Consider the following 14,840-nt stretch of genomic DNA (forward strand, 5'->3'; position numbering starts at 1 on the left):
ACCACATTGTAACAAATTTTCTTTTTTTTTGGGTGGGGGGGGGGTGTGGCATGTCTTTTATTTGCAGGGATGGTATTACCATTAACTGCCTTAATTTAGTACAAAACTTAGGACTTAATTCAATGCTACAGTTAGCAATCCTGAACCATAACCAAATTTTACAGCATTGTATTAAATAAAATTTCTTTGCGATGTCTCAAAAATGTTACAAAATTGTGACCATCATTTGTGAAACATGCAGAATGAATTACTGTCGATCATGACAGCAACAGGTTGACCCTTGCATAAATTCTCAATGTTGGCAAAACCATTTTTGCATATATTGTCATCATGGAAAAAATGTTATTCATTGTAAACTTGTAAAACCATTCTCATGTAAACTGTCCTGTAAAATGCATGCTGTCTAGCAAATATTAAATATAATTACCTGAAGCTAGATCGGATGATTCGTTTAATGTTTACAGTAACAGGATCAGTGTCATAAAAGATAAATTCATCAGATACAAGTTAACACTGTTTCACTCTAGGTTTCAGTGATTTGCTGCCCTTTTTATTCCTAATTGGATTCAAACCAAACCCGAGTAAGTCTACGCACCATGTGTTCACGGATGGTTTATTTTCCCTTTTCTACATTACATGAAATTAAAGGTGCAATTGCATGACAAGAAAGTAAAATTAGGAGATTTCAGAAAGCTATGAATCAACAGACAACCATGTTGAATGGAAAAAGGCAACAAAAAAGTATATCCGTTGGCCTAAACACTGAGAGCACTCGTGTACTACAGGAGTAATGGTCACGCGACAGCATAACGCCAATGAGAATGAAATATAAGTTATAAATTGTGGGTATTTGTTATTTCTTACGATTCACTGTTTATTTTGCAATGTAGTGGCTATTATAAATTTTTCTCTTGTCATCTTTAAGTGTAATATAAATTAGAGCCGTTAAAAATAGGTGTTGTCACGTGACAGCCGCTGCTTTTCTCACCGAATATCAGGATGGACCAATCACAGACGCGTATGTTTAAAATATACGACTGGCTTAGTTTCTAAAAAATATTGTGGCGGATTTGCATTACGGTCACAGGCACGACTTAAATGTGTCCAAAAAACAAAACAACACTGGAGATATGAATGCGTGTAGATGAAAGATTAGCTTTCCTGACGCGATACTTCCGAAGCAGCACGTGGCAGGGACTCGTGTAACATCGGCAAAGATCGGAAAATCCAGCGTCTCGGCTAATTGTAGTATGTGGCCACCCTATTAAGTTATATTTTGCACAAAATAGTTATACATTTGTTAAATTTATTAATACATTACATAATATATATAAAGAGTACATCACTGATGTCTTGTTAAAATACTGAATCGTATATAATATAGAAAGAAAATGCACTTAATCAATACAAAAGATAATACTGTTAACTCTTAATACTCTTAAACACATTTTTTTTTAGGGGCAATTTATGACCCTCAAAATGTACTTTTTACCTAAATGAGTCAATAAGCCTTAGGGGGGAAAAAAAGAGAAAAATTATTAAAGATAAAATTTATTAAAAATGAATAAAAAAAATCTTTTATGCATTTCTTTTAAAATCCCAAATCATAGCATATGCATTTGAAAACAAACATATTTTGCTATATAGAATTAATATGCATTTAATTTAGGGGTAGATTGCCAGATTTATTAATTTTTTTTTCTCTTGATAAATGGCAAGAAATAGCCTCACTGCACCACTATAAGAGGCATTTTTTTTTATTATAATGTTTTTTAAGGACACAATGGTGAAGATTATGCATAAATCAGCAACTCTTTGGTTTTGTAACCCACACTCCTCTTTAAAAACCCCAACAATAAAAGGAATGGCTTATTAATCACTATGTCACCTTAAATCCATCATCTGTCAGTGTATATGAGCAGACAGAACTGAACATTTATTCAAATGTCTGGATGAGTAACAAGTTGATTTCTTTCTGAAGAGTAAATCTGAAGCAAATGCCACAAGTAACAAAAAAATTCAAAACAAATACAAATAAAAATCTATATTCTGTGATTACCTGAAACATGAAAAACAGTGACTGCTCATATCTGCACAGAATAATGAATAAAAACATCATAACGTGCTGCTCTGTCAGGATAATAGTCTAGCTATTCATGTTACTGCTTACTCACTGAATGTTTACAAATGTAATTATTTTTTATTATGAAAAGCGGCGATTGTTAATGAAGTGCACTTCCAGTTCTTCAGCCCCTTGAAAGCATTGTGCACACTTTAATGATATCATCTATTAGTGCTATAATTGCCCATTCTCATTAGCTGAAAAAAGCCTGAAGCAAACACATCATCATACTGACTCAAACAAGCAAACCGATGTTTCGGCTCACAGCACCAAAAAGAGCGAAAGGAACAGCTCACCCCATTTATAATTTACACATCATGTCACTCACATTAATGGATTTTTATCTCCAAAAAAAATTAAGAAAAATGTTATTCCAATCAAAGCAGCAGTGACTGTAGATGTCAATAATGTACACTACCAGCAATAGTTTGGAATAAATTCAAATTTTAGATTTTTTTTTATTTTATTTTTTAAGTAAAGTGTCTTCTGCTCACAAAGGCTCTAGTTATTTGATGAAAAATACAGTAAAAGCAATAATACTGTAAAACATTACAATCCAAAACAACGGTTTTCTAAATTAATATATTTAAAAATTATTCTAATATGGAGTTGTGTTGATGTTAATTAGTGTCAATGTTCAAAACTTTTTTTTTTTTACGGTAAAATATAAGAATTTGTATATAAAATATGCATTCTTTGATGAATGGAAATGAACTCTTTTATAACAGATCTCTTCACTGTCACTCTTGTTGTTGTTGAATAAAAGTGTTCATTTCTTTCTTGAAAAGTAGTTTATCACAGTTTTCACAAAAACACCTGGCAGCTCAACACTGATAATAATCAGGGGTGCGTTTCCCAAAAGCAACTATAGCCACAAGTTCTTCTGACGTTACCACTAGAGTTCAATTAGACTTGAACCCATAATTAGCTAACGATGCTTTCCGGAAACACTTCAGAAATGGTTCATGAGTGGCAAATCAGCATTTAAGTATGATTTATGAAGGATCATGTCCATCTGGAGTAATGATGCTGAAAATGCAGCGTTGATCACAGCAATGAATTACATTAGACAATATTTAAATAGATTTTAAATAATATTTTACAGTGGTACCGTTTAACTGTTTTTAATTAAATAAAAGCAGCCTTGGTGAGCAGAAGAGACTTAAAAAAACTAAACAAAAAAACATTAATAATCATAATTAATCCAAACTTTTGAACAGTAGTGTTAATTAGGGTTGCATGGTTTACATGAACTACGAAAGTATCACAATACTAAGGCTCCAAAATACTGGCGACGCCACTGTATTTATTTTTAAAAGGTAGTATAGAAGTAATGTTGTATGTAGGGCAGTCGCTAAAATGTAAAAATTTGATTTTATGGTGACATTTGTTATTTTTTTTGTGTTTACTCGTGTCTATTTTGAATAAAAACAATGCAGTGTCGCTTTAATTCAGCGTGAGCTGTGCATTAAAATTATACTCCGCGCTGAAACGATCGCTGCACTTCTCTTCTCTTTTAACATGGGCCGGAAAAAAATATGCACTGCTTATACATGTGGTGTGAAACCGGTCTTATATAATATGCATATATCTCTCAGTTCGCATGGTATGGCGATACAACACTGTGTCCAGATACTTCAGCTGGTATAGTATCTTAACATGTGTTTATGGTATCGTGCAACCCTAGTGTAAATAATGACAGGGTGAACCATCCCTTTAACTGAGTCGCTCCTGCGGGACGCTGCGTTTAGATTAGTGTTACACAGTCCCACCTCATAGATTGAACACTGCCTTGCTGTGTTTCTTCTCATCTTCCTTCTTTTCCTTCTTCCAGCTCCACCAGACACAACTCTAGGTTTCTTCTCCTGTCTGGATGAAGGTTATCTCTCATTTTTTTGTTGATGTATTTGACCACATCCTCCGTGCCTTTGGCTTTGGGGTGGTAGTGATTGAGCTGGTATCCGCGCAAGTTATCCTCAGTTCCTGGAGTCAACAATCCGATCAGGAAGCGCAGGAACATGTCCAGATGTCCAGTCGGAGACGCCAACGCACGGTCGATGGCGGGACGGAAGAGCTCAATCATAGACCGATCCTTGTTTGTCCCCTGAAACCAAGACATCTTGCTTGGTTCGATCGCATTTTTCCCGTGTTTCCTAAACGTCACATAAACATACATAGCGGCCATGTATTCCTGAATAGTAATGTGAACAAACTTGAAGACCCACGTTCGAAGGTCTTCGTTTCTTCGTTTGACCTCAGTGGTTAATTCATCCCGAGTGCGCAAATCTTCATATGTGAGGTGAACAGAGGTCAAATCGTCCACCTTAAACCAGTCCCGTCCATCTTGAATCATCCGATATGACATTTTCCCCAACATCTCAATAAACATCTTATCTTCATCCTTCCAATCCTGTGCCTCGCTGCTGCCGCCGCGGTATTTCTCAAACGAGCGGTTCATCTGCACAATGATGTACTGCGAATAAAACGCCGTGATGCCAGGTGGGTGTTTGCCGTATTCGGGATCTCGAAACCCTCGTTCGAAGATGAACGCCACCATCCAGCTAAAGAGAGGAATGTGGCAGATGATCTCAAGCGCTTTGGAGCGCTTCATGTGGTTATAAACCTTCCTCCCAAGCTCAGGTTCAGTTGTTCTCTTGGTAAAGTAATCTTCTTTCTTTTCATCCGTGAATCCTCTTAACTCTACATACCTGTCGATTAGATGCGGAGGAATTCGATGGGAGGCAGTGACGTGGCTGGTGATCCAAACTCTGGCATTCGGAAGCAACGTGCCTTTTATTAAACTGGTGAGAAGAGCATCTAATGGTGCTTTCGTCCTGGCGCTTGTGATCATTTCATTGTTTTTGAAGTCCAGGTTGTACTTGTAACATTCTAGAGCGTTAATAACAAACAGACTCAAGCAATCGGGCTTCTCAATGAATTTAATGTCGTCGGCCTCTGCGAAAAAGCTACCAAGTAGCTCTAAGAAGCTCTGATTTCCGTCTTTCCCAAGGTGCAACTCTTTGGCCGGCAAAGGGAACACGAATTGAAAATCCTGATTGCTTTTTTCCTCCATCCAGTCAATGATAAACTTATTAATAGCCACCGTTAGACCACAGGCGGGAATTCCCGTCATCATGACCATACGGATTGGTTTCTGTTCGTGAGGAAGGGGCCGAAAGATGTCCGCGGCTCTGATTTGGGTCTCCTCGACTGTATAAGGTATCTTCAAGACCTCATTCTCAGGGTTGATGGGCTCCCTGGTGCCTCTGATGACTGTTACGGGTTCGACATAGACGTCACTGATGTATCGCTGTTGACCTGGACGACATCGGCCTTCGTAGAGATTGTAATAGCGTCTGTTGTAAGCTAATTTCAGGTCATGCAGTAACACAGCTAGAAAGAAACAAAACAAGGAAAGAAAATCAGGAACTTAAGATGCAGACAAGGAAGTTTATTCAAGGTTTATTTTTACACCACATTCTATACGAAACGCATCAAAGGAATAAATGACATTTTATTCCAGCCTAGATGAGCAAAAGTGACCATAAAGAATTTTGGCTAAAATTTTATAACGTAATTCAAACTCATTTTAAACATGAGAAAATATATTTTTAATCCTTGAAAGAGTTTATCAATAATAGAAATCACAAAAATGTGTGTGTGTATATACATATATAAAGGGTGCCTTTATTCACCCCCTGGAGCAATGTTAGGCACTTTTTACTACAGATGGATGCGCTTTTTTTGGACTTCTGTTGAACAGAAACATCCACCCACTGCCATTATAAAGCTGGGAAGAGCCGGGATATTTGTTATTTTGACTCCGATTGGATTTGTCTGAAAGAAGAAAGTCATATACACCAAGGATGGCTTGAGGGCGAGTAAAATCTGGGGTAATTTCCATTTTTTGGAGAACTATCCCTTTAAAGTAGTTAATAAGCGCAGCGCTGCTTTGTTTAGAGCGGTAAATCAAGGAAACTCTATATCGCTGCTGCTCCATAAGCGCCACCTGCTGTCAGAGAGTGAATCTGCGTCTCATTCACCCCATCTGCTGTTTTTGTTTTGTGCAGATTTGTTTTATGTAGTACAGTTTTTAAAAAGCTAAAGAAAGACATTTCTGTTTTCGTTTTATACAATCTAATTTTATTTTAAACTTCTCATGCATCATATATTCTGATCCATAATAAGGCAAAAACCTGAAATGTGGATCTGCCACAATCCTGAGATACAGATTTTTGGTCAAACCGTCCAGCTCTAATTGAATCACGATAATTACTTTTCTTTTTTTGTGATGTGTGAAGCTGTTGTACCTCTTCTACAGCTCTTCCTTAGGTATCCATCTAGATCGCCTTTTCCAACGTTGTGGAGGGATCGTATGGTGAGATGCAGAGTTTCTCCCAGCCCACAGACCTCGATCATTTTATCGATCACATCCAGTGGGTCATTAAGATCCGCAATTGTCGAGTAGTTCTTCCTGAATCTGTAGTGAGTGCTCAGACAACGCTTAAAATAGGCAATCTCTCCTGGATGGAGCTGGGAAAGACACCCCACCATTTGCTGAATGAGACAAAGAAACATAAACAAACCTATATCAAGTTTGGGTTTATACAGAAGTAAACCACTGGCCACCTTGCACTCTACATTTACTTGTAAATTATCAACTTGATCAAAATCTTCCTGTTTAACCCGTCACACACAATCTACTCCATGCTTTCTGTCGCCTGAGTGACAGTTTATAGAATTTTATAAAGTAAACAGTCTTTTAATGTAACTGTACAAACGTCCAATTTTCCTTTTGAGGAATGTTTATTAGTTTATCTCTCAGTCACCATTAGATTTCATTGCATTATATGTATTTTTCATCAAACTAAGCATTTAAATATCTTACCAAGACAGTATTTGGAGATATGGAGCGACAAATTATATTTATATCGCTTTATAGGGATGCAACAACTTATAGCGATGATACAACTTTGGGTAAGAGTTTATATGACTGTATCTCTGAGTAGAACTGACGGTCTCAGAAAAGTTAATTTGGTAAAGTAGTAGTGTTTATAAGAGCATCACTGCTCTGTTTAAAGCAGTATCCAATGAAACGCTGTATATCTACTGCTCCATTAGTGCCACCTACTGTCAGAGAGTGAAACTACATCTCATTCAGAGCTTCTGCTGTTTCGGTTTCACGTAGTATAGTTTTTCAAAACGAAAAGACAAAACATTCTGTTTTCACTTCAGATTTCAGAATTATAAAATCAAATTGAAATAAAAAAGCGCTCATGCTGAATGTATACAGCATCTTTGTTTGGATCGCGATTAAAATCCAAAGCCTTAGTTTGTTTATATGAAGAGATTCTTGTATTTTTGTTATTTATTTGATTTGGGATGTTTTACATTTTAAACTTAAGTTTTGTTATTTTGCATATTTCAATTTCACAAAGAAATGTGCAGCATTTGGTCAAAGCAATAAAAAGGCACCATTTCATTTATAAATTGACTTAAATCACATTTTGTTTAAAAAAAATTTTTTATCTTGAAATCAGATAATAAAAATTATCTTGAAGTCGAGTGAATTGTTACATCCCCATCATTTTGTAAATATTCTATGGCTATCTGCTATTTTATACTTTTTGACCATGTAAATATCTGCATTTGCACCAAATTGTGTATTTTGGTCAACTTGGGCCTCTGGAGAAAAAACAAAAAACAAAAAACAAAAAAAACAAACGCTGTTTTTCCTTGCCAATAATGAAATCCATATTCCCATTATATCATGCAGTATGAGCTATAAAAGTTGAATGTGTGTATATCCATCTATGTGTATATTAATCTAAAAGGTTAAAAAACAAAGTTCAATTTCAAAGAGTTTAATTTTTCTGACTATTATTTAATTTGTCATGCTTTAAGCTTCTGAAAGTTTTCTCTATGGTTTTCAACAGACACACAAAAACATCTACATCTACCTTTAACACATGGCGCAGTGTGAGGGAGCTGTGTTTGTGTTTAAACTGCAGACCGGCGCCTTCCGGAGGAAGAGGAGGAGGATCTCTGGGTTCTTCACATTGTATAACAATTTCATCAAAATCCTCCTCTTCTGTCGTTGCCTCTGCCTGCTCCACCTGGACCTCCATTGCAGCGTTTTCATTCTGCACTTCCTGCACGCCTCTCTCATTCATCTCCGTGTCTCTGTCATTCAACTCTTCATCCATCGCTGCTTCTGTTCTTATGTCGCTCTGCATCTCAGACGGCTCCATGATCGAGGGCTCTCTGTTAATGCTGAATGACAGGAAAAGTGAAAATGAACCTCATGACTTCAGAGACGTTAAGATGTAGGAGTGCACGGTTGATGTAGTACCTGTGTTGAACATGATAATCGCCTAGGTGCATGATGGGTTGTCTCAGGAACAGTCCATCTTTGTATATACTGGACTGGTTTGTGTTTGTACGTTCAGTAATTGCAGTCTCTGGCGAATCTGGGCGATGAAGCCTGACCCTGAAAATACACATGTATGATATAAATACATACATAAACCATGCAATGCAACTTATGCCTGCAATATTTAATGAAGTGCACTAAAAAATTTAAGCTAAAAAATTTATGTGATGTGTATTTTCAGAATGTTTTGTTGAAAATGTGTTTTATTATAATTATTATTTTACATTATATGTGTAATATATTAAAATATTGGACTAATTTCTGAAGAAAAATTCATCTCTGCATCACAGGAATCAATTTCATTTTTCAGTACATTGAAATAGAAAACAGTTATTTTACATTTACTTTTTTAAATCAAATAATATTTCACAATATAGCTTTAACTATATTTTTCATTAAATAAATGCAACCTTGTTCTTTCAACAACTAAACAAAAAATTTAGTTACACTGGAAGAATGTCTCTCACATCACTTATTTACCTCAAAAAAATAAAATAATGAACCATCAGTTTAAACAAAAAAAAAAATTAAGTGACGATTTGAGTTCAAAAACTACTCTATTTGTTACATAATTATTCATCATCATTATAATTATTAATAGAATGAGACTCTAATGCTTTTTTGTGTGTGTTTTTGAATATTAGCGTACCTTGTTGATTGTTTAAGGGTCGACTCATCAAAGTCATCAAGTTCCTCTTCATGATCGTCACTTTGCATGGAGCCGTAACTGCTGGGCGGCCGGTCCATCATGATCCTCAAAACAACATTAACATCAACATTAGAACCGAAACACAATGACAGCATCTGGAACATAGCATGTGTCTACATTGAAGACCTTTCAACAAATGGAAACTCGTCCAAGCAGTCTTCGAACATGCAGAAACTCAAACAGCAGAACTTGAAACACTACATTGTCTGAAGCATCGCTGGAATAAAATATGCTTTAAAATCAAAGCAAGATCTTCATGTTCATACCAGTGTTCATGCAAGCCTGGACCAACCTGAGCAGGTCATCAGCTGTCTAAACTAGCAAAGACTCAACTTCGTTAAATGCATACTGTATTTCAATCCCCCCCCAAAAAATAAATAAAAATAAATAAATAAATAAATAAATATATATATATATATATATATATATATATATATATATATATATTCTGATCAACAAAGTGGCTTGAAATTTGATGAGTCTACTCATAATTATCCCAATCCTGATTATCTTTGAACATCAGGTGATAAAGAGCATCTTCTCATATTTCCAGAAAGAGAGGAACATTTGCGCTAAAATGTTTATATAATGCAAGAACGACGTTAAGAGATCTTTGAATTACAACTTTAGAAATGGAAACAAAAAGGATATTAATCTACCGCTCAAATTAAACTGATCCGTCCCACACATATACGGTAAAAGATGAATGAATGAATACATTTAAAATAACACAAATGTTTAAAAAAAATGGTCTGATAATATGAAAATGACTTAAAATGTTGAGTAAAATAAATAATATAATATAATATAAATATATAATTTTTAATAAAATGAAAATAAACGTCTGATGAGAAAAAAAAACTAAATAAACCCCTTTCATGAACGTGCATAACCATATTTATCTGTAAATTCACAAAAAAAAAAAAAAATGTTTTTTGATTAACAGTACTCCACTCCAAAATGTCACTTCCCCAATGTCAGTATGATTTGCCATTACAAAATAAAAGCCCTCCAAAAAGAAGTTTTGTCTTTGATTTTGAATGGCTCTAAAACAAAACCCTGACTAATTCAGTTCAGATTTATAGTCCACCACCCCAGAGTGTGACTCGGCCAGCTTCAGTACGAGCTGATGTTGCATTACAAAACAAAAACCCTCCAAAATCTCACATGTGGACAGTTTTTTTATTTTATTTTGAGTAGCTCTAAAAAGAAAACTAGTGGACTATTAATCTGAATTGACGTTGGTCTGTGGGAACAGGATGTTTTCTTTTTAGAGCTCTGAAGGCTTTTCAAAATTGTGTTATTTCTCATCAGATGGTTGGCTAGTGACAGTTAACAAGTTAACTTTGATCTTACGCTATTACCGTAACGTCTAAAATATGCGCACCAAACAACTTGGAGGCTTTAACGAGTAGCTGGCCTAGTAGTTTAGTTTATTTAGATTTTAGTGCACTCTTAGTAGTTTCTTTAATTAGCTCTGCAAACCCAGTCTGGCTGGAGTCTCAAGTAACCAAACTAAACTAACCCGGTTTAGCAGAACTGAATCAAAACAGTCCGGTTGGACAAGAACTAACTGTGAGAACCTTAAGAAGACACTTACCGATCATTTTCAGAATCACTATCGTCCCCAAAATTACTCATGATGATGACTATAAACTCCTTACAACCGATTACAGCACAGCTTCTACCTAACACAAAGAATACATATCGATTATACAATTTATCGCACAATAAGGAAATTCGTCGCCTGAAAAATGTTTTGAGCTAACTTATATCAATAATTAAAGCGACAAAAACTTACCCACAACATTTAGAAAGTGTTTTAGCGTTAAACCGACTTTATTCAAAGTCAGTTAGGTTAATACGTAGTTTCAAAACTAGTTTAAAACGTCCACAGAAATGTCACCAGTTAAAACTGTGGCCTTTTGCGCTCTTCCGCAAGTATCCCAGAGTGCAGTCTGGACGATGGGGCGGGGCGACACGTTGGGGCGGAGCGACACGTGTCGCCCCGCCCACCTCAGCGGTTATTGGTTTATGATTAAGATGAGCTTATTGGTGTACAGATGAGTGACGATTTTACAGCTTATTGGTATAGAGAATTATGACGCTATTAGCAGGATTGGAATGCGGAAGTAGACACTAAGATGAATAAACTTTTAATAAAATTAAAAAGTGAATATACATGTTGTGTTTTTGCATTCATTGTTGCATTTCCACAACATCCCGTATAAATACAAAGAGTTTTGGATTACGACGAACAGAATAAAAATAAATGGTCTACTCCCTCAATGGCTGTAGTGTAGACGCTACCTCGGCATTACTCGCTGGTTTGAAAATGACACGGCAATATTATGCGAAGTATGGTTACGTAGATAGTCATGGAGTACCTTGATTTATATATTCAAATAATATATACATACATATATATGTGTGTGTGTGTGTGTGTATATATATATATGTGTGTGTGTGTGTCGTGTGTGTAGCAAATTGTCACCAGTCTCTGAACGTCACCAATAATATTCTGAACATTCCCTTGGCCCCTACGAAAATTTACTATGGTTCTGCTACAGTAACTATAGTAAAACTATGGTGTTTTTATAATTACAGCTCACAGTAATTAATGTGCCAACAAATATTTTTACTACAATAAATCCATGGTTACTTTTTGCAAGGAAGGAACAACACAGGTTCTAAAGAACTTGCCCAAAAACACTTGTTACTTTCTGTTATTTGTTTTCTGAACTGCACTACTGAAAACCTCATTAATCCTCACAATCCTGTCACAACTAAACTAAGAATCCATTATGAGCAATGCATAGCAAATCATGTTATCATCAAATATGAGAAACCTTAAAGAATGATAGACTGATGTAAATGACTGAAACCTGTTGTCATGCACGTGTTTTCCATAGCTTTTTTATTAAAACATTATACAGTGCAAAGTTTAACTTTAAATTACATCAATTAATAATCAAAACCAGTTGATCTCAGCCCATTCTCTATTTCCCTTCAATGAACTTAACACACAAATGTGTTTCATGCCGCAAAAAAAAAAAAAAAAAAAAAACAGTCCTTGGAACAAAATCCTTTGTTAACAAAAGCTCAGAAGATCACCACGACGGTCTCTTCCCTGTACCCTGGTGGGTTAAACTTGAAAAGGGCTCTGCACTGCAAGTGTTCCCTGATGCTGTACATCCGTCTGAACTCGTTCCGGTCAGGAGACAGGAGGACAATTCTTCCAGTTGGCCACAACTTATAGTGTAAAGACAAAATACATGAAAGATAATAATAATAATAATAATACAAAAAAAGTTTAACAGCCTTCTACTACAAAATTCAATTGGAGAATGAGCATTAAACGGGGAAATCTTACTCTCTAGCCAGGCAAACTGTGCCGCTTTCCGAAAAACTTCGGAGCACATCCCTAAACCATCTGCAAACCAGAGAAAGTGTCAAATATGCAGAGTCACCCGCCGACAAAATAACTTCCCTGAGGATTTCCAGTGGAAGCTGTTGAATCAAAAACATACATAGGTTTATTTATATATGTATATAAAAGTTATTAAACATTATATAAACACTGACTACAGACAACCTTGCTTTAAACAAACTCTCATTAAAAACTCTATAGATTGTTGTCACAACTGCATACTCATTCTTTTATAATAACACTAATAAAATGTTAATATATACAGTACTGTGCAGAAGTATTAGTGTTAGTATTTTCACATTGAAAAAAAACTGTTTTAAGCCAATTATTTATATATTTTGCTGTTGTGTGTCAGTAGGATATATTAGTTTACATTTCCACACATTCATTTTGCCATTAATTGTAATAATCCAGTGAGATATTTGTATATATTTGTATGCATGATCCACATGAAGATGTTTTACATTGAATATAAATATTTCTATCTTATATGGTGAACAAAATCCACATTAGAACACAAACAGATGTTATTTAAAACACTCGCTGCTGTCTGAAAATGAATTAAGCTGAAATGTTTTTAAATGTCTTTGATGCTGATGTTAACTGATAGTTATATATTAAATAATCCACAGTATTGACCAATATAGTACTTGTACATAATACCAATTTCACATCTGAACAACTATGTAGCTGTAATAACTAAAATACCTCTGCATGTACACACATATGTAATTATTAGTTCTTAATGAATGTATGTGCACAAATAACCTGCTTTGCTGGACTCTGCCTGAAGACATGGTGAATGGTGAAGTTCTCCTCAGTGGTTGAGCTCTAAAAGAACAAATGTCAAGAGGTAGGTATATTGCTAGATATAGTACAGAGTAATGTTTCATGTAGCAACATTCAAACAGCTACATACATTTGCGGAGTAAAGCTGTCCAGGAGAACAGAACACCACCACCTTCTGATCATGTCATCCTGAAAAAAAAAAAAATAATAATAATATACACACAAAAATCATGCATGTCTGTTCAAATAACTTGACAAATGTGATGCCATACCTCTGTAAAATCGAACCTATGAACTAAAGCCATGTACAGAGTGTATTGTTACAATCCACAAAGAACAATAAAATGAGCAATTTATAACAATTATTAACAATAATTATTCAAATTGAACGTACCATGGATAAATAAATGATCGAACATCGCATTTCATATTATAAGATATTTACACAACCACCTTTACTCACCTCAAGCAATCAACGGAATAGCGTTATTACTCTGCTGCTGTAGTTGCCACCGTTCTGTTTGTTTCAACGCAAACTGCCCCCTGCTGGCTCGGAGGAAAATGTCAAAGGCGGGGAAAACAAATATGGGCGGGGCGACACGTGTCACTCCGCCTCGAAGTGTCGCCCCGCCCCATCGTCCAGACTGCACTCTGGGGTTACTCCTCTTCCGCGTTTCCCGTCATGTTGTGACGTCATTTAAACGTCTCAAACGTAGCGTTGAAGCCTGCGTAACGACGGCGCGTTTTTGTAGTTTTTATATAGAATATTTTGTTTTTGTTTTGTTTTGGTTAAAAATCGAAATTAAGCTTTGTATAAATGTATTGTTGCAGAATGATAGAGCGATCAGTTTACCACCATAAGTTTAACATCTGTGGAAAAAAAAAATGAAATTATTGCATAATATTATATATATATTTATGCATTTAGCAGAGGCTTTTATCCAAAGCGACTTACAGTGCATTCAGGCTAACAATTTTTACCTATCATGAAAATGAATAATATATGTATATAGGTTATAAGTTATGATAACTAAAATAAAAATGTATGAATATATATTAAATAATAATAATAATCTTTCAGAAATATTATCTGAAAAGTTTTTTTTTTTTTTTTTTTTTTTTTGCATCAAAGCAGTTTATACAGTCAACAGTTTGTAAAGTCTTTTAAAATGGTAAACAATCACAGTACAGAGCAACAACAACAACAACAAAAAGGCCCAGTCAGACAAGTCCTTTAGTTTTTTTATGACCTGCCAACGATTTTCTCTGGAACCACAAAAGAAAAAAAGTCTTTTTTGGTCACACATTCCTATATAAATACAAATAATGAATAAATAACGATTGTTAAAATAAAATA

At 35.2% G+C, this 14,840-nt stretch overlaps 1 protein-coding gene and 1 long non-coding RNA gene across 3 annotated transcripts; both read right to left on the minus strand.

The window, feature by feature from the left end:
• Positions 1-1,535: 1,535 nt before the first annotated feature.
• nlrc3l (NLR family, CARD domain containing 3-like) lies at positions 1,536-11,208 on the minus strand. 2 transcript variants are annotated; one of them, XM_052616538.1, is made up of 7 exons: positions 11,066-11,208; positions 10,865-10,952; positions 9,205-9,309; positions 8,475-8,612; positions 8,083-8,395; positions 6,433-6,679; positions 1,536-5,515 (listed from the first exon to the last, which is right to left on the minus strand). In XM_052616538.1, the coding sequence occupies exons 2-7, from the start codon at positions 10,903-10,905 to the stop codon at positions 3,930-3,932; spliced, it is 2,430 nt and encodes an 809-aa protein (XP_052472498.1). In that variant the 5' UTR covers positions 10,906-10,952; positions 11,066-11,208; the 3' UTR covers positions 1,536-3,929. The 2 variants fall into 2 exon arrangements, with proteins under 2 accessions (XP_052472498.1, XP_052472499.1); XM_052616539.1 differs by having other exon boundaries at positions 10,865-10,948; positions 11,066-11,198.
• Positions 11,209-12,164: 956 nt separating this feature from the next.
• Positions 12,165-14,111, minus strand: LOC128029074 (uncharacterized). The gene is made up of 5 exons (XR_008187297.1): positions 13,756-14,111; positions 13,614-13,672; positions 13,463-13,525; positions 12,638-12,774; positions 12,165-12,516 (listed from the first exon to the last, which is right to left on the minus strand). It is a non-coding gene; the product is annotated as an uncharacterized LOC128029074 (long non-coding RNA).
• Between the last annotated feature and the right edge of the window lie 729 nt (positions 14,112-14,840).

Source organism: Carassius gibelio, chromosome A15 (assembly GCF_023724105.1).
Source record: "Carassius gibelio isolate Cgi1373 ecotype wild population from Czech Republic chromosome A15, carGib1.2-hapl.c, whole genome shotgun sequence".
NCBI lineage: Eukaryota > Metazoa > Chordata > Actinopteri > Cypriniformes > Cyprinidae > Carassius > Carassius gibelio.

Excerpts from the sequence above, each read along its gene's own strand:
- nlrc3l (XM_052616538.1), bottom strand. The coding sequence starts at position 10,905 with ATGAGTAATTTTGGGGACGATAGTGATTCTGAAAATGATCG. Across the intron at positions 8,396-8,474 it reads GATTATCATGTTCAACACAG|CATTAACAGAGAGCCCTCGA; the intron begins GTACTACATCAA and ends CCTGTCATTCAG. Across the intron at positions 6,680-8,082 it reads CACTGCGCCATGTGTTAAAG|CAAATGGTGGGGTGTCTTTC; the intron begins GTAGATGTAGAT and ends TGTCTCATTCAG.